Below are 24959 nucleotides of genomic sequence, written 5' to 3'. Positions count from 1 at the left end.
CCCAAACATCTTAAACAATTCTTAAACAGAAGCCTGTCTATAGGAATGAGGAGGTGCGAATGATCGGTGTCTAGTGCTGCCTGACTTCCGGTTACAGGAAGGTGTGCCCACGTGCAGCCTGATTAATATTTAATTATAGTGACACTTCTGTCCTGAATTCTTGTCAACTTCTGCAGGCGGCTTCATGGTGGGCATGCAGAGCTGTGTTCAAATCCTGCATTAAATTCCTTGCTCCCGGGCGGCGCCTGTGGCTCAGTGAGTAGGGCGCCGGCCCCATATGCCGAGGGTGGCGGGTTCGAACCCAGCCCCGGCCAAACTGCAACAAAAAAAATAGCCGGGCATTGTGGCGGGCGCCTGTAGTCCCAGCTACTCAGGAGGCTGAGGCAAGAGAATCGCGTAAGCCCAAGAGTTAGAGGTTGCTGTGAGCTGTGTGAGGCCACGGCACTCTACTGAGGGAGGTACAGTGAGACTCTGTCTCTACAAAAAAAAAAAAAAAATTCCTTGCTCCCAGGAGGGCCCACTTCTCCCGGGTCACTGCAGCGGTGGGCCATCCCTACACAGAGGCAGTGGATTCTGTTGCCAGTTTTATTCTTTGTGCACATCTCCTGCCAGTCCAGGGATGGGTCTCACTCCTGTTTACTGTGTAATAATTCCCAACAGAAAACTTTAAAGTAGGTGAAGACAGTTATGGCTCTCTGTCCTTCTAGTCCTGAAGGAGGTAGCAAGGATTATCAAGTTACAGCAATAAGAGGAAAAAAAAACCAAACAACTTTTAATGGGGACTCTCCCCATGTACACAACTCTCAAGGCCTCTTGGCAGAACAGGTTTTAATCATTTTCTCGCCTATGTGGTTGCAGCCTGCATGGGGAGACTTGTGGGTGCAGGATAAGTCTGTCCCGGACCTTCTATCTCAGAGTTCAGGCTACCATGGGTCAGTGTTGTGAACAAAGGGATGCTGGCTCCAGCCAGCGGGACCTGCCAGGGCATGGCAGAGTCGGAGAGCAGCCAGCACCATAGAAGGGTGGATTCAAGAGCTGCTTCCCACTGAGCGATCCTCCTGCCTCAGCCTCCTGAGTAGCCGGGACTATAGGAGTGCTCCACTTGCCTGGCTAATACGAGGTGCTTTTAATATAAGGCAGGGTTCTCCAGAGAGAAAGAACCACTAGGAAATATATGTGTATATAGACATATGAAAGGGGATTTATTAGGGGAATTAGCTCATGTAATTATGGAGCCTGAGAAGTCCCATGATAGGCCATATGCTCTGCAAGCAAGAGCCCCTGGGATGCTGGTAACTAGCTCAGTCCCCATCCTGAGGCCTTGAGAGCCCAGTGCTGGGTATGGCACTGGTGTGAGTCATGGAGTCTCAAGACCAGAGAATCTGGGATCCTGCCGTCCAAGGGCAGGACAAGAAGAGTGTATCCCAACTTCAGGAGTGAGACAGACCAATTTCCTTTCCTCTGTTTTTGTCCCTTGCTGACTAGATGGAGCCCACCCACACTGAGGATCTTCCCCACTTAAACCACACAGACTCACAGGCCAGTCTCCACTGGAAACCCCTACCAGACACACCCAAAATAAGGCTTTACCGGTTCTCTAGATATTCCTTTTTTTTTTTTTTTTTTTTGGTTATTGGCCGGGGCTGGGTTTGAACCCGCCACCTCTGGCATATGGGACCGGCACCCTACTCCTTGAGCCACAGGCACCACCCTCTCTAGATATTCCTTAATGCAGTTGACACTCAAAAGTAACCATCACACTCATTAATTTTGTTTTTTTGTTTTTTTGTTTTTTTGTAGAGACAGAGTTTCACTGTACCGCCCTCGGGTAGAGTGCTGTGGCGTCACACGGCTCACAGCAACCTCTTAACTCTTGGGCTTACGCGATTCTCCTGCCTCAGCCTCCTGAGCAGCTGGGACTACAGGCATTAATTTTTTATTATTATTTAGAAATTAAATGATTGCTATGATTTCAAAGTCAAATCTACAAAAGCAGGTATATTCAAAGAATTTTAGGTTCTCAGTCTCTCCCTCCACTTTACCTCCTTCTTCCCTGCAGGGAACCATTTCAAAATTTTCTTATGGTTTATTCTTTCCTCATCTACTTTTCAATAGTTCAAGATTTACTGGAAATGTATAGCAGAGCAGGCTGCCCTGTCCAGGCCCTGCTCTGCTATACAGGTTGGGCATAGAGGGGCAGGTAAACAATGGAAACCAAGAAGCTACAGAAACAGAGACCAAGGCCAACAGGGCGTGGAGGCCAGGACAACCATTGGTCCTCACCTCTAGGGTGAGACAAGGGAGGCACTCAACTCAGGTGAAAAAGGAGGTGAAAAAAAAAAAGCAATAATCAAGATAAGTAGTGATGCAATATTTATAAAAATCAAAATTAATGCCAGAAATCCCATATCAAAAGATCAAAGTTTTAAGTGTAGACAGAATGGGGCTTTCATCCCAGCCCTACAGAGGGTTTCCAGGGGTGAGACCTCTAAAGAAGGAATGATGGAGGGAAGAAGAAAAAGCTTACAGGGGATAGTCATACCTTGCAGAGGGGACAGTCACAGACCTTGGGGTCTGAGGAGCCTTGAGCAGCTTGTTCCTGCTATGCCCCTGGTGCTGAGTTGTGGCAAATGACAACAGGAGGAAAGAAGACTGAAGACAAATTGTGAAGGTGCTGAGCAGCTCTGAACAGAGGCAAGCCTGGTCAAGGCCTTTAGAATGACTTAGATGGTGGAGGTTAGAGGGGAGAGGAAGTGGCGTGCGTACAGTTGTTAAAAGTTGGGGTGCTTAAAACAATAACTTTCAGTTATCTAGGGTATTCTACTGACATGGAACTCTTGCTTTCCTCTTCCTCATAAAAATTTGCACAGGAACAAATCATAGGAGGCATGGACAGCTGGAACTTCTTTAGAAAGCCACAGGTTGCATGCCAGAGAATGGAGCGTGGGCTGGGAATCTCCTACATGCTGCAGCCCCAGGAAGTCTCCAAGCTAATCTGATCTTGAGACACAAATAGCCCCTCTTCTCGCCCTTCCTCAGCTCTCCATTGCCTCTTAGAAGGATGTGCAAGGTCTTCTACTTGGCTCTTGGGATGACCCCCCTACCCCACACAGTCTCCTCCCTCACCACCCCTCTCTCACATACTTTCCACCCTCCAGCTATGATGAACTGCTGTGTGACTTTGAGCAAGTCTCCTCCCCTCTCTGTGCTTTAGCTTCCTTGCCTCTAAAATGACAGTTTGGCCCAAACTTCCCCAAATTCCCACTGGGACCCAGAGTGACAAAGGCTGTGTTAATTACACTAATCTTGTTCCTTCTGTCCTCTCTCTTTGAAGATGACACCAAGTTGGATCCCTACGCAGAAGGAGATGGTAAGTACAGAACTGCTTGTCCCTTATCAGACCCACTCCCTTGTAAGCTCACCCCAGAGGAGGGTGCCGTGGTGGCCTGGCCTCTTGTTGTGGGGGAGGGAAGGGAGCAACCACACCCGGAGTTTTCCAGACTCCCTGCTGGGTGGGAAGGCCATGGGGCTTCTGGGCACAGATCCCCTAGATTGAAGGATCATCACTGCAGGAACATGACTCCTGCCAGCTATGAACCTCCTGTGGTTCTTCTCTTGGCTTTTGAATATTCACTCCATAAAAGGCATGAGAGGAGGGGGAAGGGCAGAGCCAGGGCAGAGAGGGAGGTGGGCCCTCTCCAGGGGTCACATCCCCTCATTCCCTGGGCTGTAGGATGAGAGGGCTGGAAAGTAGCTTCTCTCTCGCTGCTTCCTTCCATTTCCAACCTGGGTTGGCAGAGAGTACATGAAAGTTGCCCACTACAATTTTTTTTTTTTTTTTTTGTAGAGACCGAGTCTCACTGTACCGCCCTCAGGTAGAGTGCCATGGCGTCACACGGCTCACAGCAACCTCTTAACTCTTGGGCTTACGCGATTCTCTTGCCTCAGCCTCCCCAGCAGCTGGGACTACAGGCGCCCGCCACAACGCCCGGCTATTTTTTGATTGCAGTTTGGCCGGGGCTGGGTTTGAACCCGCCACCCTCGGCATATGGGGCTGGCGCCCTACTCACTGAGCCACAGGCGCCGCCCGCCCACTACAATTTTTGCAGGAGGTGGGATCCCCTCCAGCCTCTAGAATTACCTAGAAGGACAATCTCCCCTGACGGTGTGAGGGGCCCCACTGCCCCTGCCCTTTGCCCACAGCCAGCTCAGACTCATGCTGCAACCCCTGATGGAAATGCCTTTCCACCCCAGGGGCTGGACAGTGTCATCTGGGCCTCCAGCAGGGGTGGGGAGGTTATTAATATAGCACAGTTTGATTTCAGCTCCCAGCAGAGGGGAAGCCACTGCTCCCTGTAGGCAGCGAGTGTGTGTGTGTGTGTGTGTGTGTGTGTGTGTGTGTGTTATGTCAGGGGCAGCCAGGAACACCCCATTGGTCTGCACTAAGTATTTGTCAGCCCAAGCTTTTTCAGGCTGCAGTGATTGCCAGTTGGAAAAGCTAGCTTGTGGCATTTCACCTCAGCCCTCCTTCCTGTCGGCAGATGGAGGCACTAGTCATGTACTGGAGAGCCCCAGCATGGTCTCCATTCTGGGTTTCTTCTGCTTACAGAGTTCTAAACACCCAGGTTGCTGTCACTCTGTCACCCAGCTTGCTGGAGTGCAGTGGTGCAATCATAGCTCACTATGACCTCGAACTCCTGGGCCTCATGATCCTCCCACCTCAGCTTCCCAAATAGCTGGACCTACAGGCAAATGCTATATCATAACGCAGCTATTTTTAAATATTTTTGTAGAGATGGAGTCTCCCTATGTTGCCCAGGCTGGTCTTGAACTCCAGGCCTCAAGCAATCCTCCCACCTTGGCCCCAAAGCCACTGAGATTGTGGCCATGAGCCACTGCACTCTGCTGAATTCATGTTTCTATTTTTTGTTGTTGTTGTTGTTGTTGACCCGCTCATCTGTGTTCTCTACCTCATTATCCCCACATTCCTTTAGGGTATGGTAAAGAAGCAAACTGCCGCCCAGATAATGTCAAGGAACTAGGCTTCTTAGTGGCTGGCACTGGATTTGTGTGTCCATGGGCAAATCACTTTACCTCTCTGTATTTCCATTACCTCAGTTATACTAGAGGAGCTTCCAGCTCTACGGTCTGTGGAAAATCCTCCATCTCCTTCTTGGAATGTATCTTAAATGCTTGGGATGTTCTCAGAGAACACCTGCTGGCTTATTAGCTTCCAGAGGACCTAGTTCATTCCATAGACTTTTATGGAGCTCCTATGATGGGTCCACCATTTTTTCTAAGTACCAAGGACACAGAGATAAATAAGACACCATCTCTTCCCTCCAGGAAGTCACACTCTGGTAGTAGTGACTAGGAAAAACATGGTCATGTGCTATTATAATAGCTAATACTTACTTAAGGTCATCTAAGATACCAGTCATGGTCCTTAGCACTTGACATGAATTATCTCATTTTAGCTCTCACTTCTACAGGAGTGATATGAAGTCACAGAGAGGTTAAATAATTTACCCAAGGACACACAGCTCATAAAGTGGCAGAGTATAGATTTTGAACCAGGCGGGCAGATTCCACATCCCAAACTCTTAACTATCACCTGCCCCTTGTGAATTCCTTGATAGCACTTTTGTGGCACAGGCATCAGAGAGAACTGCTCTTATGATCCTTATTGGATCTGGGGCAATTTTTAAGTGACTTTGGAACATCCTGAATAGTGCCCGGAGCAATGTTAATGCCATACACATAATGGTTCCAGCACCTCCTGCCCCACCTTGTCAGGTATTAATATTTGATAATCAAGCCCAAAGACTGTCAGCTTTTATCTCGGGGACTTTGTCAGAAGCCGAATCTCTGTGGCCTGACCTTCCGTGCTGCCCTGCAGCCCATCACTGCCCAAATGGTCTCTCCACAGGCCTTCAGAACAACCTGTCCCCCAGTGCAAAGGGTGCCCCCATGCACCTGGGCACCATTGTGGGCATCGTGCTGGCAGTCCTCCTTGTGGCGGCCATCATCCTGGCTGGGATTTACATCAGCGGACACCCTACCTCCAATGCCGCCCTCTTCTTCATTGAGGTCAGTGTAACATTTGGCCAGAGGTCTGCTGTCTGTTTCTGCTTCCGTGTTTCCAGGGCCATTTAATATCTGCCTCTCCCCTCTCATTCCTCACCTGCCACACAGCTGAGAAGGCTTCATCAACTCCATCGTGGCTCACCTCAAAGTGGCTAGTGCCCCTTAAGCACCTTGGGACTCACTCGGCCCTGCTGTCCTTGGGGAACAGCCCATCTGCTTTTGTTCCCACATTTGTGAAATCAGAAAAGTCCCCAGAGGAAAGAAAGAAGGCCAGCCATGCCACACAAGGCTCATTTAGTGGCTGTGCAGCCAGCCCTCAATGACTTATGGTCTCTCATGCCCAAATTCCAGGCTCTGTACTTATTCAAAGCCATAATGGAACCAAGGTCTCTGCTGCTTTTGCCTGCTGGTATGCGGTTTTAAATTAAAACTGACAAGCCAAAACCATAACAGGGGCTGCCGTCTCTGGGGCTATGAGAATGCTGCAGTTCTGAACGTCTCTGAATGCTGAGGAACCAGCCTGACGTGCAGCATGGGATGTGGGACAGAGCGCTTAGCCCTTCACTTGGCTGCATAGGGCTCAGCAGTTCCTGCTACCTGTCTCTGCTTTTGGCCGGCTCTCTGCAGGGTGCGGTGGCACCCCTATGACTGTAGTCTCCTCCACATCAGTCAGGCCCCTCTTTGTTTAGACAAACCTCTGTTTCTTTTTCTTTATTTTTTTGTTTTTTTGGCCAGGGCTGGGTTTGAACCCACCACCTCTGGCATATGGGGCCGGCCCCCTATCCCTTTGAGCCACAGATGCCGCCCATCTTAGCTTACCTGGGTGACACCTGGGAACTGCAGATCCCTACACTGCAGGGATTCTGTTAGGGCAGGTCTAGGGCTGGCCCAGAAATCTGCATTTTAATAAGCACCCCCTCCCCTGCGATATTCCCCCCACCTTGCCCCTTTCACTCTGATTCAGGACCCATGCTGTCTAGAGGGTTATCTTGGCATTACAGAACCTCCCAGATCATTCCAGCCTTCTCTGACACACTCCTTCACTTTGGAGTCTCAAGTCTCCACTCGGTGTGTTGCTGAAGCTTTTAGGTGTGAGTTGTGCAGTGAAGGATAAAATGTCCTTCCAAATTCTGGCTCCCAGCTGATTCCCCAGTAGTCAAGGGATCACAGTGGGAGCCCTTTGGGGAAAGGGGCCCTGAAGAGTCCCCATGGTTGGTGTCATGACCTCTGACTTTGCATCTGTACCCTCCCCCAGCGGAGACCTCACCACTGGCCGGCCATGAAGTTCCACAACCACCCCAGCCACTCCACATACACTGAGGTCGAGCCCTCGGGCCACGAGAAGGAGGGTTTCGTGGAGGCTGAGCAGTGCTGAGAACGCCAGGTCTCCCCTTCAAATCATAGTATAGAAGACACGGGGCTGCAGCAGAGACAGTGAAAGCAAAGAGAAGAAGTGGTTATTCTTGGCCTCTCTGAGCATGCCCCAGACGAGAAGATGAGACGGTGGTTTATGTCCCCAGAGCTGCAGCTTAGTCAGCACAGCCCAGATATTGAAGAGGGGGCAGAAGAGCAAGCACATGGAGTTTTTGAAGGAACAATAACCTAATCTCATTCTGTTTTGATGCAAGGGTTCTCCCTTTCTGGGCCTCTCAGTGGTCTACTCTGTAGCTGTCCCCTCCCCACCTGGAGATGGCCAGATGGCCCGTTCCCAGTCACCTGATGCCCCTGCGCATGACACAAGCTAGCTTAAGATTGGGGCTGCTGCAATCCAGGGTCCATAGACTCAAGAGCTGGTCCTCATGGCCACGGAGTCGGCGTCTTTAGCCCTAGCTTCTGTGGCTCTGAAAGTCTAAAGGAGTTTGCACTGTTAGTTAGACACAAGGGTAGTTGCTCTCAGCCCCTGGGGAGTGTTGTCGCTAGAGGAAAGCCAAATAAGAGGAAAGAAAGAACTTGTGGGGAAAATTGCATTTTTAGGCTTCACTTCCTTTCTGCTCAGACCAGTCCTTCTCACAAAACACATGCAGCCTGCTCCCCCCACCCTGGGCTTACCTGGACCTGCGCCCTGCTTCAGCCAGGCCAGCTGCGCTGTGCGCAGCCTGTTTACCTTGTGAGGCTTCTTGTTCAGATGGCATGTTGGTGCCCATTTTATTCCATGGCCTGTTCTGCGTCAGTGCCGGTATATACCTCCAAAGGCAGAGCTCTCCTGATTAATATTTTCTCTCCTCTGAAATAGATTTTTGTAGCCATTAAAGATAAAGAGGGTGGCTAGAGGGCTCCTTGAGACAAACCCAGCAGGGAACTGCAGTTGCAGTTGGAGTCTGTTGAGAAGCAAAATGCCAGACTGGTTAGGACAGAGTCAGCCAGCATGAGAGCAAGGGACTTTCTACACAAGACCTTGACCTGGAAAGTTGCTGTCATCTCCCCGGCTCTGACAAAAGTTTTGAGGGTGGGGAGTTTAGGCTCCCAAACTTAACTTGGTTGTAAGGGAGGTCTGTCCCAGGGATGAGTTGGGGTTGCTTCTGAAAAGCATTTAAAATTAAAACCTATAGTTCACCCTCACTCAAAGTAAAAAATATCAGCAGCAAATAAATGTTAAATCACAGTCTCTGCTTAGTCATGCCTTTTATGCATATCACCAGGAGCACTGTGAAAGAAGTTAGCTTAAGTACAAGGCAATGGCTGGGAGGTTGGGCAATCTGCAGATAATCAGACCCATCCAAACACTTGGCTGCTGGTTTTCAGTTGCTCCATGCTTGTTTCTTGGTGAGATGCTAGCAATGGAGTCAGAAAAATGCCCGGCCTTGGCTTTGCTTCATAAACCAGCACAGAGGCCAAGGACAATAGTTCACCCCTGTAATCCCAGCACTCTGGGAGGTCAAGGTGGGAGGATTGCTTGAGCTCAGGAGCTTGAAACCAGCCTGAGCAAGAGCAAGTCCCCATCTCTACTGAAAATAGAAAAATGAGCTTGGCATCGTCTTGGGTGCCTGTAGTCCCAGCTACTCAGGAGGCTGAGGCAGGAGGGTTGCTTCAGTCTAGGAGTTTGAGGTTGCTGTGAGCTAGGCTGACACCACTGCACTCTATCCTGGGCAACAGAGTGAGACTCTATCTCAAAAAAGAAAAAAATAGGGTGGCACCTGTGGCTCAAAGGGGTAGGGCACTGACCCCATATGCCAGAGGTGGCGGGTTCAAACCCAGCCCCAGCAAAAAAAAAAAAAAAAAGAAAGAAAGAAAGAAAAAAATAAAAGAAATAAACCAGATGAGGAAGCCCTGGGGACACAAGGTGCTATGGGCAGGAGCATTAGAGTTTGAGAAAGAAAAAAGATAGTGCAACAAAGAGAGTCAGATTCTTTTCAAGCTTCCAAAGAACAGAAAGGCCTAAGACAGCTCTCTGAGTGAGAGGAGCACAGTCCAGTGCCCTCAGTCATCTGGGCTCCCAGCCCTCCTGGCTGTCTGGAGGGTGATTTTTGTTCTTACCTGACCAGCAAAGCGTCTGTGACCTTTATGTGTCTAAAATGGCCAGCAGGGCAGGCAGTTCTTTGGTGGCCTAATTTAGTGGATAGCACCATATATCCCACTCCCAAACCCCAGCACACTTTTTGCCACCAGGAACTCAGCTATCTGTCCTGGATTTCTGAAGGTGAGAAGGTTGGGAGTGGAGAAAAAGACAGTGATGCAGGGAGGCCTCTGCTGTTAAGCACTGCAGGTAGAGTAAGAAAGTTCCAGATGCCTCGGCCCTGGGCTGAGCAAGCCTGGCTCTGACCCCTGGATGTCAGTGGCCAGGGGAGCAGAGCTGTTTGGTAGTGGGCAGCCTGTTTGTCACAACAAAAAGAATGAATGATGTATCACCAAGAGAGGCCCCTGGATTTCTCAAGCCCAAATGTGTAGACTAAGTCTTCTAAGAAACAGAGCTGAGTGCCTCACAGTGTTCGTGCTGGTTCCTGACTGTCTCTAGGATACCTGGCAAGACAAACATGTCTTAGACCTAGGAGTTCCACTCCAAGGTTTAGAGCAGCTAGGTGGATGATTATGGAGAGTGAGTGATCAGATAGAGACCTGGGCCTGTGGCCAGCCCTCTGAGTTTGGCTGCCAAGGTGAAGTGGTACTTCACATACTGGGCACGGTCACAGGATGGTTGCGGACGTCCATGCCTCTCCACCAGACAGTCTCCAGAGAAAGCAGGTAGTTGGCAGGTGCCTTCCCACATGATGTCTTGGGGTATTCTGGGGGGGCAAGAGGGTCCATGAAAGTTCATCATTCAAGAGGAAGCTTCAATCCTGTGAAAGAGGACTCTGGGGAGTTTTCTATGTTGAACAGAGAAATCAGAAAGTCTCAGGAAGACACTATTATATGCCAGAACTCTTAAGAGATCTAACAACAATAAAAATTGGAATATGGGGCGGCGCCTGTGGCTCAAGGAGTAGGGTGCCAGTCCCATATGCCGGAGGTGGCGGGTTCAAACCCAGCCCCTGCCAAAAAACACACACACAAAAAAAAAATTGGAATATGAAGAAGAATATGAAGTAGAGGCTGAGTATGAGAGGGGGGGCCCTGCTATAAGCACAACCTTGTTTGCTTTGATTGGTCACTCCCAGATCTGTGGACTTCTCCAGTAAAGTTGCTGGGGTTTCTGGTTCTAGAACACAATGCATGTGAGCCCGGCCATCAGCTGCAGCATCCAGGAATGCTGCAGGTAGAACAGATGGGCTTTCCAAGCTTGGCTGACTGGCTGCCTCCCTCAGCCATAATCAGGTGTTGTCACCCACTCACCCCAGCAGGCCCACAACTCTGGAGGTCACTTCAGACCTCAGCCTGGACCCTGAGGTTGAAAATATTCTTTGGTCACTGTTAGAGGTTCCTGACGGACCTAAAATACCAAATACACACATAGACACACATACAGGCATTTTATTTCTAAAAGCAATGGACAAGGCTGTAGCTGTGCTCAGCCTTTAGCTTGGTTTATTAAATAAAGACAATGGCAAACGCTGCCAGCCAACCACACTATTCAAACAGCAGAGTATTCACCACTTGAGCTGACCATTCATCTGGTTGTGATCAAAGCTAAGACTTATTTCTCCTGCATTCGAACAGATTTACAGATTGGCACTGACCAGGGGATGCACACAGATTCCCTGGCTGTGAGAACCCACACCAGAAGTCAATATCACAGATAAAATGATAGTCTGCCCACAAGGTTTCTCTGATTCTCTGTCTCTCAACAAAACCTACCTGAATTTATAGCACAATTAGAAGGACCTGGGGACTGAGGGAACCCTAGCTGTCCTAAACACGATGTATTCACATACTAAGTGTGAATTCTCTGCATAGATTCTTGGTATCAATAATAAAAAGAAACATTCTTTTGCAACTTCTATGTGCAAAATAAAGTGCAAAGGATTTGGGGCATTCTGAAAATGGACACACAAACCTTAATCCTGATGGCTGGTTTCTGACATCTGCACTAAGGACTTGCCCTGGAGAGGTCAGAAGAGCCTCCAGTTATCTGCCCGTGAGGGGTGCTTTCCCAACCTCCCACAGCCCCCTCCAAGAGAAACAGCCAGGAAAGAAACCTCAGCTGTTTACTTACATTAAGTTTGTAAATCCTTGGCAGTAAACCTCATGCATTTTTAATCTGCTGTCTGGAGATACCAAATAAATCTGAGTAAGTTGATGCTGTCACATTTCTGGATGCTTTGCATTCGGACAACTTTAGCAGCCTCATTGTGTTTTTATTACTTTGTGTCTTTTCTCACAAAACATGGTTCGGCAAACCCAAACAAAGAGAGGAAAAATTCGAACTCCTCGTAGCCAAAATCAGCGATGCCAAATTTCAGGCTGCAAACAAGCCAATTTATAAGTAAACACACCGCAATTGCCAAATCAGGAGGAATGTGTTGGAGAAGACAGTGTGGACTGAGGGAGAGGGTGCTGAGCTACATGGGCAGGCAGAAGGAGGGCTCGCTGGGTTCAGCCCTGGTTCTGAGTGTGACGTGGGTCATGTCATCGGACCTTTCTGCGCTTGTTGCTGCCTCTGTGAAACAGGAAATAACCAGGTCTAAAATGGGACCTTAGCAAATAGCTTCCCCTGTTGGGTTTTTTTTCTTTTTTTTCCCAGTTCACACTGCAACCTAACAAAAGAATCCCTTTCTATTTCATTATCCTGATTGTCTGGGACTTTCCTAGTTCTAACCCTCAAAGTCTTGCATCCCAGAAATCTCCTTAAGCCTGGGTACCCTGGGACCATTTTGTCACCCTATCCTTGGAGTGGCCCCCCCACTGGCTCCGTTGGCTAAAGAAATAATGTTAACATTGTCAAGTGCCTGGAGAACACTTTAGAGTCTAGAACCTTGTGGGCAGACAGACATTAGAATCCCCTGGGGTTAGATGGAAGTGCAGAATTCAGACCCACCCACCCAGAGTCAGCATCTGCCTTGGTTTTTTTGTTTTTTTTTTTTAGAGATAGAGTCTCCCTTTGTCACCCTTGGTAGAGTGCCGTGACGTCACAGCTCATAGCAACCTCCAACTCTTGGACTTAGGCGATTCTCTTGTTTCAGCCTCCCCAGTAGCTGGGACTACAGCTGCCCACCACAATGCCCGGCTATTTTTTTTGTTTCAGTTTGGCTGGGGCTGGGTTTGAACCCAACACCCTCCCTATATGGGTCCGGTGCCCTACCCACTGAGCCGCCCAGCATCTGCCTTTGAGCATCTCCCCAGGTAATCCAGATGACATGAAGGTTTGAGGAGCTCTGTCTGGGAGACTGTTCTGCCTACATGATCACAGCCTGTTGGGAAGGCATTATTCCCCCACTTCCCAGATGAAGAAACTGAGGCTCAGAAAAGTTTACTTATTTATTTATTCATTTGTTCGATCCACATTCATTAAATACCTACTGTGTGCCAGGCACCTTTAAGTGATTTGCCTGAGGTCACATAGCCAGAAAACAGAGACTATCCTCAAATTCAGGTCTTGGAATTCTCATCTAAGGTGGTTCTCGGTGCACTTCAGGATGGTGCCAGAACCCCACAGCCACAGTCTGATATAGAAGCAGATTGTGGATTACAACAGAATCCTCTAGGCCTGTAGAAAGCCTACATAGCAATGCATAGCAATGACTTCAGATCCTTACTCTTGGCTCACGAAACTGGGAGCTTATCATCTATTTATTTACACAGCCTCAAGAGCTTGAAAATACGCTAATTGTTGCTGCTGCCTTTCATCCCCACTCTCCATGCCAGCAACCCGCCTACACAAAGAATTAGAAGCACTCTCCATAAGCTTTACAGAGCAGCAGGGCAATGCCTCTGCTATTTATTTCCTAGAATGGAGGACAGTGGATTACTTCCTTCTGCATCATGGGGCCAGAGATACAGGGAAGTGGGAAGGGAAAGGAGAATCTTTACTTGAACTGCGTAAAACAAAGATAAATTCTTTGGGGGATAATTTTTCTGATGTTCATAAAACATTTTTACATTTGGTGCCTAGAGCCAGCTAAATTATACCCCTACAGTTTTCCGCAAAGCTAAAAGCACTGAACAAACCTCTGAATACAGGCCAATAATGTTTTGTCAGACCTTCCCAGAGTCTTGGACTAGAACCTTCCCTTACAGCTTCAGTCTTTCCTCTTCGGCGTTTTTTATTCAGAGACTATCACCACCATGTGATCCGAGGGAAGGTCCAAAACGTATAAGGTTCCCCAAGTCCAGCTGAGCTGAGAAAAGTTGGAAAATTCCTCAAAAATAAAAACAAAAACTGATCTGGTTTCCCCTCCATGGATACAGTCCCCTCAGTTGAGATTCCATTTTGAAGTCACAGACGAAGATGCTGCTCTCAACAAACCCGTGCCTGACGTCACTCTCCTAAGGGACATTAAGTCATACCAAGAGCCCTTCCTCAAAGCCAAAAGGGCAAGGGGGCTATCTTCTTCCCTGTGGGAGTCTCCCTTTTCCAGAGCTGACAACGCCCCTCTCTGCTTCTTGGGGCTCTTCTTCTCTAAGCCCACTATGGGTAGAGCAAACTCCTCCCACTGGGGGTTGATCTTTCTTTTGCCTCCTGAGACAGGCTCTCAGCCCTCCTCCCCAGTGAAGGAGGAACTACAACTAACAAAATCGGCCGATGGCAAAGCTGACTAATAGCCCAAGGCCCAGTCCATTTACTTTTGTCCTCTGAGATGATGACGATTGTGGCAGAGGGGCTGTGTTGACTGAGTGCTTACAATTATGGTCCAGGCACTGTTTAATGAGATTTGTCAGTATCATCACCTAGGCCAGTGTTTTGTTTTGTTTTGTTTTTTTGAGACAGAGTTTCAAGCCGTCACCGTGGGTAGAGTGCCATGGCGTCACAGCTCACAGCAACCTCAAATTCTTGGGCTTAAACAATTCTCTTGCCTCAGCCTCCCAAGTAGCTGGAACTACAAGCACCCAGCTACTTTTTTGTTGCAGTTGTCATTGCTGTTTAGCTGGCCCAGGTGGAGTTCGAACCCGCCACCCTGGGTGTATGTGGCCAGTGTCCTACCCACTGAGCTACAAGCGCTGCTGTAGGCCAGTGTTTTTCAACCTGTTTTATCTGACAGCACACTTAAACCTATAGTGAAACTTCCATAGCACACTTAAATTACGTTGATCAAGAAAAAATAATAAGAATATACTTACTGTGCTTTGAACTTCTTTTGAAAATAATTTAATTAATGATCTTTTAAAATTTTTATGGCACACCTAGGATCCTCTCACAGTGCCAGCCCCCACACCCGTTGAAAATTACTGACTTAGGGGGCAGCTACCCTTACCTCTTTATTTGTACCCTTCAGAGAGGGCCACAGAGGCACAGAGCACTAGGGAATTTGCTCAAGGTCACAGCCAGGTCACTCAGGCAATGCGATGGTAAAGAGAAGATAGGTGGCCTTTGGTCCTCGGCTTCCATTCCTGAGGCCAGGACCTCCTCACCCAACATCTTCACCCTCCCTTCATAGAAGGCCCTGTGGACCCTTTCCTCCATGGAAGCCTCACTTCCCACCCAGGAAGTGGGATCGGATGGAAAGAGACACAATCGCCTCAGTTTCAAGTGAAAGTTTGGAGTCTCTGAGCGCCACAGATAGGGTGACCCCAGTTCACTAAGCATCAGCTCTCTAGAGGTGGCCTCTCTTGGGGTGCCCCTCCCATCTTTTGGCCACACATCTTAGAGACTGTTACCTGATGTTTTCCAGTCTGTGATAGTCCGCTCTACAAAAATAGCCCTCTTGTCAAATCCCCCAATCACTTAGTTTTACAGAGAGAAAACTGAAGTCTCTTCAAGGCAAGAACAATTTACCCAAAACCACACAGACAACAGGAGAGCCTGGGTTGGTGGGCTGGCTCCCAGACATGTGGTACATGGGCATATGGACTCTGGCTGGTGCCACCAGGCCTGAACTGAATCCTGGCACTACCACATGCCACCTCTGTGACCTTATGCAGGTCACTTGTTAATTACTGAATGCAACATGACCTCTTGTCCAGGGCAGTGAGTGGATTTTCTGGTGCTTCCTCTGCCTTTATGTTTAGCAGTCACTTCCACCAGAAGAAGTTTGCAGGGTTGGCTCGCTCTGCAGGCTTTAGATGCTCCCTTTCAGAAAGGCCTCCCACTCACTCAGGACAAGGACAGATGTCTCCCTACTCCCCTCCATGGGGCAGCTTTCACTGCACTGAAGGAAACACGTCTAGTTACTACTATTCATTCTTAGGTTCCCACACAGGCACACCTCGGACATATCACAGGTCTGGTTCCAGATAACCGCAACAAAGCAAATATTGCAATAAGAAGAGCCACATGAGGAGGGTGGAGCAAGATGGCGGCTGAGTAAAAGCTTCCCTGCAACTGGGCACGGTGAGTCTGGGGAGATAAGACTCCAGGCATCTCTGGCTGGTGGGATCTGCCTATAATCATCCCTTTGAGGATACAGGGAGTCAGCAAGGGACTTCTGGACCCCAAGAGGAGGACAAAAACAGTGGAAAACTGGCAAGTGGTTGTGTGTGTTCGATCGACCTAATCCTGCTGGCAGCCGTAAGTACAAGGAGTAGTGAGACTGCAATCTGGAAAGGCCTTACCTGTGAACTGTTTCGGTGTTTGTGGACTTGGCACTCAGTTGAACTGCCTTGGGGAGAGCTTGAGCAGGAGTGCGGAGAACTTTGGGCATTGTCTAGGGCCCCAGAATGAGCCGCTGAGCCGGACAGAGCTAATAGTGTTTGGCTGTGGGCCGCAGAGAGCCATTGTGAGAGAACTGCCCCGGCAAGCTCCACCCTCAGGGCCACAGAGCACGGATCAGGCAGGAGCTAGTAACCTAGTGACTGAGCAGCCTAAAGGCGGGGACTGAGCTGCCTTACAGCCCTTAACCCTCAGGAGTAGAGTGAGACTGGTTTGTGGCAAACTGGAGCCTCGGGGCTGTTGCCCTGGGTAGAGTGCCATGGCGTCACAGCTCATAGCAACCTCAAACTCCTGGGCTTGGCGCGGCCTGGACCTCCATAAGAGCTGTGCCACAACCCCTGACATGCGACCCGTGCCCTCTGGGCCTCCGCATGCCCTGACCAGGCGCTGCGGGAGCCACACACAACCCTGCATCCCCCCTCCTGTACCCTCCCTGCCTCCACACTGGCCCATGCATCTGGCCAGGGACTCTGGTAGCTGCTTTCCTCCGGAGCCCTCCCTGCCTCTGAGCAGAGCCCTTCTCCTGGCCCAGCCTGCTGGAGCCTTGTGCTCTCTGTGCCAAAGTCACTGGGTGCCAGGCATTCCCAGAACCATGAGCACCACCTCCTGCCCTGTTCCTGCCCTGTTGTCACACTCCAGAGCTGCTTCCACAACCAGAACTCCTTGGCTGGGGCAGCCCCAGAGGAACTACACAGGGTCCACTCCCTACAAAGATCCAGCAACAATAGAGTGATTCCACTGGGGTCTAATCTTGGAGAGACACCTCCCCAACTCCGAGGACGGCCAGAGGCAATGGTGAAAAACAATCATAAGGCAAAATCAACAGAAAAACTCTGGCAATATGAATAATCAGAGTAGATCAACTCCCCCCAAGGATCAATGGGGCAGACACAGCACAAGATCCCATGCACAAACGAAAGCCTGAGATGTCAGAAATCGAATTCAGAATCTGGATAGCAAATAAGATCAAATTAGAATTCCAACCAGTAACCCAAAAGATATTTCAAGAATTCAACCGAATTCAAAGACCAAATGACCAAAGATTTTGACACATTGAGACAAGAAGTTGCAGCCCTCAAAGATCTGAGAAACACAGTAGAATCCCTAAGTAACACAATGGAGCAAGCAGAAAGAAAGGATTTCTGACGTTGAAGACAAAACTTTTGAACGCTCCCATACTCCCAAAGAGGAAGAGAAATGGAGGGCAAAAACAGATCACTCTCAGAGAGCTCTGGGATAATTCGAAGAAAACTAATATTCATCTTATAGGGATCCCCGAAAGCGATGAAGTGGCTTCACAAGGCACAGAGTCTCTTCTCCATGAGATTATGAAGGAGAACTTTCCAGACAGGCCAAGAGATTCTGAAATTCAGATAGCAGACAGTTTCAGAACTCCAGCACGACTCAACCCCAAATAAGACATCCCCCAGACACATCATAAATCAATTTCACTAAAGTTCATATGAAGAATAAAATTCTGAAAGCAGCCAGACGAAAGAAAACCATCACCTACAAGGACAAGAATATTAGCAATAACTGCAGATCTCTCTGCTGAAACATTTCAAGCTAGAAGAGGATGGTCATTGACTTTTAATCTTCTAAACACAAAATAACTTTCAACCCAGGATCCTGTACCCAGCTAAACTGAGTTTCACTTATGATGGAGAAATTAAATACTTCAATGACATTCACATGTTGAATAAATTTATCATAACTAAACCAGTTCTCCAGGATATTCTCAGACCCATCCTCCATAAAGACCAGCATAATCCTCCACCCACAAAAGTAAACCCACCCAGAAAATTTTGATCAAATCCCAACTTCCGTAGTGGCAAAAGGATTAAAAAATGTCCACCGGACTCTTGAAAGGCTTATCAATAGTCTCAATTAATGTGAATGATTTAAATTGTCCTCTAAAGAGGCACAGGTTGGCTGACTGGATACAAAAACTCAAGCCAGATATCTGCTGCATACAAGAATCACATCTTACATTAAAAGACAAATATAGACTCAAGGTGAAGGGATGGTCATCTATACTCCAGGCAAATGGAAAGCAGAAAAAAGCGGCATTGCAATCTTATTCGCAGACGCAATAGGCTTTAAAACCAACCACAATAAGGAAGGATAAGGATGGACACTTCATAATTGTTAAAGGTAATACTCAATATGATGAGATTTCAATTATTAATATTTATGCACCCAACCAGAATGCATCTCAATTTATAAGAGAAACTCTAACAGACATGAGCAACTTTATGTTCCTCCAGTTCCATAGTAGTTGGGAGATTTTTAAACACCCCTTTAGCAGTACTGGATAGATCCTCCCAAAAAGAAGCTAAGCAAAGAAATTTTAGATCTAAACTTAACCATTCAACATCTGGACTTCACAGACATCTACAGAACATTCCATCCCAACAAAACTGAATACGCATTCTTCTCATCAGCCCACGAAACATACTCCAAAATGACCACCACACCCTAGGCCACAAATCTAATCTCAGCAAATTTAAAAAAATAGAAATTATTCCTTGCATCTTCTCAGACCATCATGGAATAAAAGTTGAACTCAACAACAGGAACTTGCATACCCATGACAAAAACATGGAAGCTAAACAACCTTATGCTGAAAAATAGATGGGGTTATAGATGAGATTAAGAAGGAAATCACCAAATTTTTGGAACAAAACAACAATCAAGACACATGAATTACCAGAACCTCTGGGATATTGCAAAGGCAGTCCTAAGAGGGAAATTTATAGCACTGCAAGCCTTCCTCAAGAAAACGGAAAGAGAGGAAGTTAATAACTTAATGGAACATCTCAAGCAACTGGAGAAGGAAGAATACTCCCAACCCCAAACCCAGCAGAAGAAAATAAATAACCAAATCAGAGCAGAATTAAAGGAAATTGAAAACAAAAGAATTATACAATAGATCAATAAATCCAAAAGTTGGTTTTTTTTAAAGGATCAATAAAATAGATAAACCTTGTGGCCAACTTAACCAGGAAAAAAAAGAGCAAAACTCTAATTTCATCAATCAGAAATGGTAACAATGAAATAACAACAGACCCCTCAGAAATTCAAAAAATCCTTAACAAATACTACAAGAAACTCTACTCTCAGAAATATGACAAATCTGAAAGGAAATCCACCAATACTTGGAAGTACGCCACCCTACCAAGACTTAGCCAGAACAAAGTGGAAATGTTGAACAGGCCTATATCAAGTTCTGAAATAGCATCAACTATACAAAATCTCCCTAAAAAGAAAAGCCCAGGACCAGATGGCTTTACGTCAGAATTCCTACAAATCTTTAAAGAAGAACTAGTACCTATATTACTAAACCCTCTTCCAAAATATAGAAAAAGAAGGAATATTACCCAACACATTCTATGAAGCAAACATCACCTTGATCTCCAAACCAGGAAAGACCCAACAAGAAAAGAAAATTATAGACGAATATCATTAATGAATATTGATGCTAAAATACCTCAATAAGATTCTAACAAACAGAACCCAACAACACATCAAAAAAATTATACACCATGACCAAATGGGATTTATCCCAGGGTCTCAAGGCTGGTTCAATATACATAAATCTATAAATGTAATTCAGCACATAAACAAACTAAAAAACTAAGGACCATATGATTCTTTCAATTGATGCAGAAAAAGCTTTTGATAATATCCAGCATCCTTCATGATCAAAACACTTAAGAAACAGGTATAGAAGGGACATTTCTTAAACTAATAGAGGCCATCTAGGAGCAACACCCACAGCCAAAATTGTATTGAATGCAGTTAAATTGAAATCATTTCCACTTAGTTCAGGAACCAGACAAGGCCTGCCCACTGTCTCCATTACTCTTTAACATTGTAATGGAAGTTTTAGCCATTGCAATTAGGGAAGAAAAGGCGATCAAGGGTATCCACATAGGGTCAGAAGAGATCAAATTTTCATTCACAGATGATATGATTGTATATCTGGAAAACAGTAGGGATTCTACTACAAAACTTTTAGAAGTGATCAAGGGGGCGGCGCCTGTGGCTCAAGGAGTAGGGCGCCGGTCCCCATATGCCGGAGGTGGCGGGTTCAAACCCAGCCCCGGCCAAAAAAAAAAAAAGAAGTGATCAAGGAATACAGCAATGTCTCAGGCTACAAAATCAACACCATAAATCTGTAGCCTTTATATATACCAACAATAACCAAGCCAAAGAAACAGTCAAGGACTCTATTCCTTTCACAGTAGTGCCAAAGAAGATGAACTATTTGGGAGTATACCTAACAAAGGACATGAAAGATCTCTACAAAAAGTAACTATGAAACTTTAAGAAAAGAAATAGCTGAAGATGTTAACAAATGGAAAAACATACCATGCTCATGGCTGGGAAGAATCAACATTGTTAATATGTCTATACTACCCAAAGCAATATATAATTTTAATGCAATTCCTATTAAAGGCTCCTTTGTTATATTTTAACCGATCTTGAAAAATAATACTTCGTTTTATAGGGAATCAGAAAAAAACCTCGCATAGCCAAAACATTACTCAGCAATAAAAATAAAGCAGGAGGAATCACTCTACAGACCTGAGACTGTACTGATAAATCAAATAGTGATCAAAAACAGCATGGTATTGGCACGACAAACAGAGAAGTAGATGTCTGGAACAGAATAGAGAACCAAGAGATGAATCCAGCTACTTATCATTATTTGATCTTTGACAAGCCAGTTACAAACATTCAGTGGGGAAAAGCTTCCCTATTTAACAAATGGGTGCTGGGTGAACTGGCTGGCAACCTGTAGAAAACTGAAACTGGACCCACACCTTTTACCATTAACTAAGGTAGACTCTCACTGGATAAAAGATTTAAACTTAAGACATGAAACTATAAAAATACTTGAAGAAAGTGCAGGGAAAACTCTTGAAGGAATCAGCCAGCATGAATATTTTATGAGGAGGACTCCCCAGGCAATTGAAGCAGTATCAAAAATACACTACTGGGACCTGATCAAACTAAAAAGCTTCTGCACAGCCAAGAACATAGTAAGTAAAGCAAGCAGAAAGCCCTCAGAATGGGAGAAAATATTTGCAGGTTATACCTCTGATAAAGGTCTAATAATAATCAGAATCCACAGAGAACTCAAATATATTAGCAAGAAAAGAACAAGTGATCCCATCTCAGGGTAGGCAAGGGACTTGAAGAGAAATTTCTCTAAAGAAGACAGACGCACGATCTACAAACACATGAAAAAAAGCTCATCATCCTTAATCATCAGAGAAATGCAAATCAAAACCACTTTGAGATATCACCTAACCCCAGTAACAGTAGCCCACATAACAAAATCCCAAAACCAGAGATGTTGGTGTGGATGTGGAGGAAAGGGCACACTTCTACACTGCTGGTAGGAATGCACACTAATACGTTCCTTCTGGAAGGATGTTTGGAGAATACTTAGAGACCTAAAAATAGACCTGCCATTCGATCCTATAATTCCTTTACTAGGTTTATACCCAGAAGACCAAAAATCACAATATAACAAAGACATCTGTACCAGAATGTTCATTGCAGCCCAATTCATAATTGCTAAGTCATGGAAGAAGCCCAAGTGCCCATCGACCCACAAATGGACTAGCAAATTGTGGTACATGTATACCATGGGATATAATGCAGCCTTAAAGAAAGATTGAGACTTTACCTTTTTCATGTTTACATGGATGGAGCTGGAACATATTCTTCTTAGCAAAGTATCTCAGGAATGGAAGAAAAAGTATCCAATGTACTCAGCCCTACTATGAAGCTAATTTATAGCTTTCACATGAAGGCTATAACCCAACTATAGCACAAGAATATGGGTAAAGGGCCAAGGGAGGGGAAGGGAGAGGGAGATTAGGGTGGAGGGAAGGTAATAGGTGGGGCCACACCTACAGTGCATCTTAGAATGGGTACAGGCGAAACTTACTAAATGCAGAATACAAATGTCTACATACAATAACTAAGAAAATGCCATGAAGGCTACATTGAACAGTTTGATGAGAATATTTCAGATTGTATATGAAACTAGCACATTGTACCCCTTGATTGCACTAATGTACACAGCTATGATTTAACAATAAAAAAAAGAAGAGCCACATGAATCTTTAAGTTGCCCAGTGCATATAAAAGCTATGTTTTCACTATACTGTAGTCTGTTAAGTGTGCTTTTTCTGTCTAAAAAGAAAATGTGCATGTCTTAATTTAAAAATAATGTATTGCTAAAGAAAAAAAAAGCCATGGCTCGGTGCCTGTGGCTGAAGCAGCTACGGCACCAGCCACATACACCTGAGCTGGCGGGTTCAAATACAGCCTGGCCAGCCAAACAACAACGACGGCAGCAACCAAAAAATAGCCGGGTGTTGTGGCGGATGCCTGTAGTCCCAGCTACTTGGGAGGTGGAGGCAGGAGAATCACTTGAGACCAGGAGTTTGAGGTTGCTGTGAGCTGTGATGCCACAGCATTCTACCCAGGGCGACAGCTTGAGACTCTGTCTCAAAAAAAAAGAAAGAAAAAAAAACCGTTAATGATCATCTGATCCTTTAGCAACTTGTAATTTTTTGCTGGTGGAGAGTCTAACCTAGATGTTGATGGCTGCTGACTGACCAGGGTAGTGGTTGCTAAAGGTTGGAATGGCTGTGTAATGAAGTTTGCTGCATCGTTTGATTCTTCCTTTCAGTAAAAATTTCTCTGTAGCAGGCAGTGCCTGTGGCTCAAGGAGTAGGGCTCCGGCCCCATACACTGGAGGTGGTGGGTTCAAACCCGGCTCTGGCCAAAAACTGAAAAAAAAAAAAAAAAGAATTTCAAGTTTTATCATAAGATTGCAACAATTCAGTCACATCTTCTAGTTCTTGCTTTTTTTTAATCACATTTTTAGTTACTATCTCCACTGAAGTCTTGTACCACCTCAAGTTTGTGCCTGAGGGTTGGAATCAACTTCTTCCGAACTCTTGTCTCTTGGTTTTGTTTGCTTGTTTTTGTTTTGTTTTGTTTTTTTGAGACAGAGCTTCACTTTGCCACCCTTGGTAGAGTGCCACAGCATCATAGCTCACTACTCTTAAACTCAAGCAATTCTCTTGCCTCAGTCTCCCAAATAGGTGGGACTACAGGCCACAACATATGGTTATTTTTAGAGATGGGGGTCTTGCTCTTGTTCAGGCTGGTCTTGAACTCCTGACCTCAGGCGATCCACCTGCCTCAGCCTCCCAAAAGTGCTAAGATTACAGCCATGAGCCATCACGCCTGACCTAGATTTAGCATAATTCTTAAGGCCCCTAGGATTTTTGGAATGGCAAATGAACACTGGTTTCAATTTAAGATTGCCAGCTGCATTAGCCTCTAACAAGACAGTCCTTTGAAGCCAGGCATTGACTTCTCTTCTCTGGCTTATGAAAGTCCTAGATGGCATTTTCTTCCAATAGAAACCTGTTTTATCTATATTGAAAATCTGTTGTTTAGGGAAGCCGCGTTCATCAATGATCTTAGCTAGATCTGGATAACCTGCTGCAGCTTCTCCATCAGCACTTGCTGCCTCAACTTGTACTTTTATGTTATGAGATGGCTTCTTTCCTTAAACCTCATGAACCAACCTCTGCTAGCTTCAAACTTTCCTTCTGCAGCTTCCTCACCTCTCAGCCTTCGCAGAATTAAAGAGACTTAGGGCCTTGGGGCAGCGCCTGTGGCTCAAGGAGTAGGGCGCCAGTCCCATATGCCGGAGGTGGCGGGTTCAAACCCAGCCCCGGCCAAAAACCACACACACACACACACACACACACAAAAAGAGACTTAGGGCCTTGCTCTGGAGTAAGCTTTGGCTTAAGGGAATGTTGCAGTTGTTTCAATCTTCTATCAGACTACTAAAACTTTGTCTATATCAGCAATAAGGCCATTTTGCTTTCTTATCATTCATATGTTCACTGGAATAGCACTTTTTTTTTTTTTTTTTTAAAGGACAGGGTCTCACGCTTGCTCAGGCTGGTCTCAAACTCCTGAGCTCAAGCTATCCTCCTGCCTACAGCTGCAAGCCACAATGCCTGGCCTGGAGTAGCACTTTTAATTTCCTTCAAGAACTTTTTCTTTGCCTTCAAAACTTGGCTGTTTATTGTAAGAGGCCTATCTCAGCTTTCAACATGCCTTCCTCACTGAACTTAATCATTTTTAGCTTTTGATTTAAAGTGAAAGATCCAGCCAGGAGTGGTGGCCAACACTTGTAATCCTAGCATCCTGGCAAGCTAAGGCAGGAGGATTCCTTAAGCGCAAGAGTTTGAGACCAGCCTGAGTAAAAGCAAGACACCTGTCTCTGCTAAAAATAGAAAAAATTAGCCAAGGTTAGGTTGTGGCAGGCGCCTGTAGCCCCAGCGCCCCAGGAGTTTCAGATTGCTGTGAGCTAAGCTGAGGCCACGATACTCTAGGCTTAACCAAAAAAAAGAAAGTGAAAGACGCATGGCTTTTCTTTTTTTTTTTTTGGTTTTTGGCCGGGGCTGGGTTTGAACCCGCCACCTCTGGCATATGGGACCAGCGCCCTACTCCTTGAGCCACAGGCGCCGCCCAATGGCTTTTCTTTATTAACTGCCTTATTTTAATGTTGTTGTGTTTCAGGGAATAGGGAGGCCAGAGGAGAGGGAGAGAGACAGGGGAATGGCCAGTCATTGGAGCAGTC

At 46.3% G+C, this 24959-nt stretch overlaps 1 protein-coding gene across 5 annotated transcripts in view; it reads left to right on the top strand.

Annotated features, from left to right (window-relative positions):
* The window catches only part of PLXDC1 (plexin domain containing 1), a 103210-nt gene that overhangs the window by 64686 nt on the left and 13565 nt on the right, over window positions 1–24959 (top strand). For 3 of the 5 annotated variants that reach the window (XM_053569434.1, XM_053569432.1, XM_053569431.1), the window contains 3 exons: window positions 3335–3370; window positions 5930–6090; window positions 7343–11231. In XM_053569434.1, coding sequence (XP_053425409.1) covers window positions 3335–3370; window positions 5930–6090; window positions 7343–7462 — 317 coding nt within the window. In that variant the 3' untranslated portion in view covers window positions 7463–11231. Of the gene's footprint in view, window positions 1–3334; window positions 3371–5929; window positions 6091–7342; window positions 11232–15803; window positions 15939–24959 lie in introns of those variants that run through there. The other 2 variants (XM_053569433.1, XM_053569435.1) reach the window with 2 other exon arrangements.

The sequence above is a fragment of the Nycticebus coucang genome, chromosome 18 (genome assembly GCF_027406575.1).
Source record: "Nycticebus coucang isolate mNycCou1 chromosome 18, mNycCou1.pri, whole genome shotgun sequence".
Lineage (NCBI taxonomy): Eukaryota > Metazoa > Chordata > Mammalia > Primates > Lorisidae > Nycticebus > Nycticebus coucang.
The sequence above is the reverse complement of the archived record's forward strand: the minus strand, read 5'-3'. Positions and strand labels throughout refer to the sequence as shown.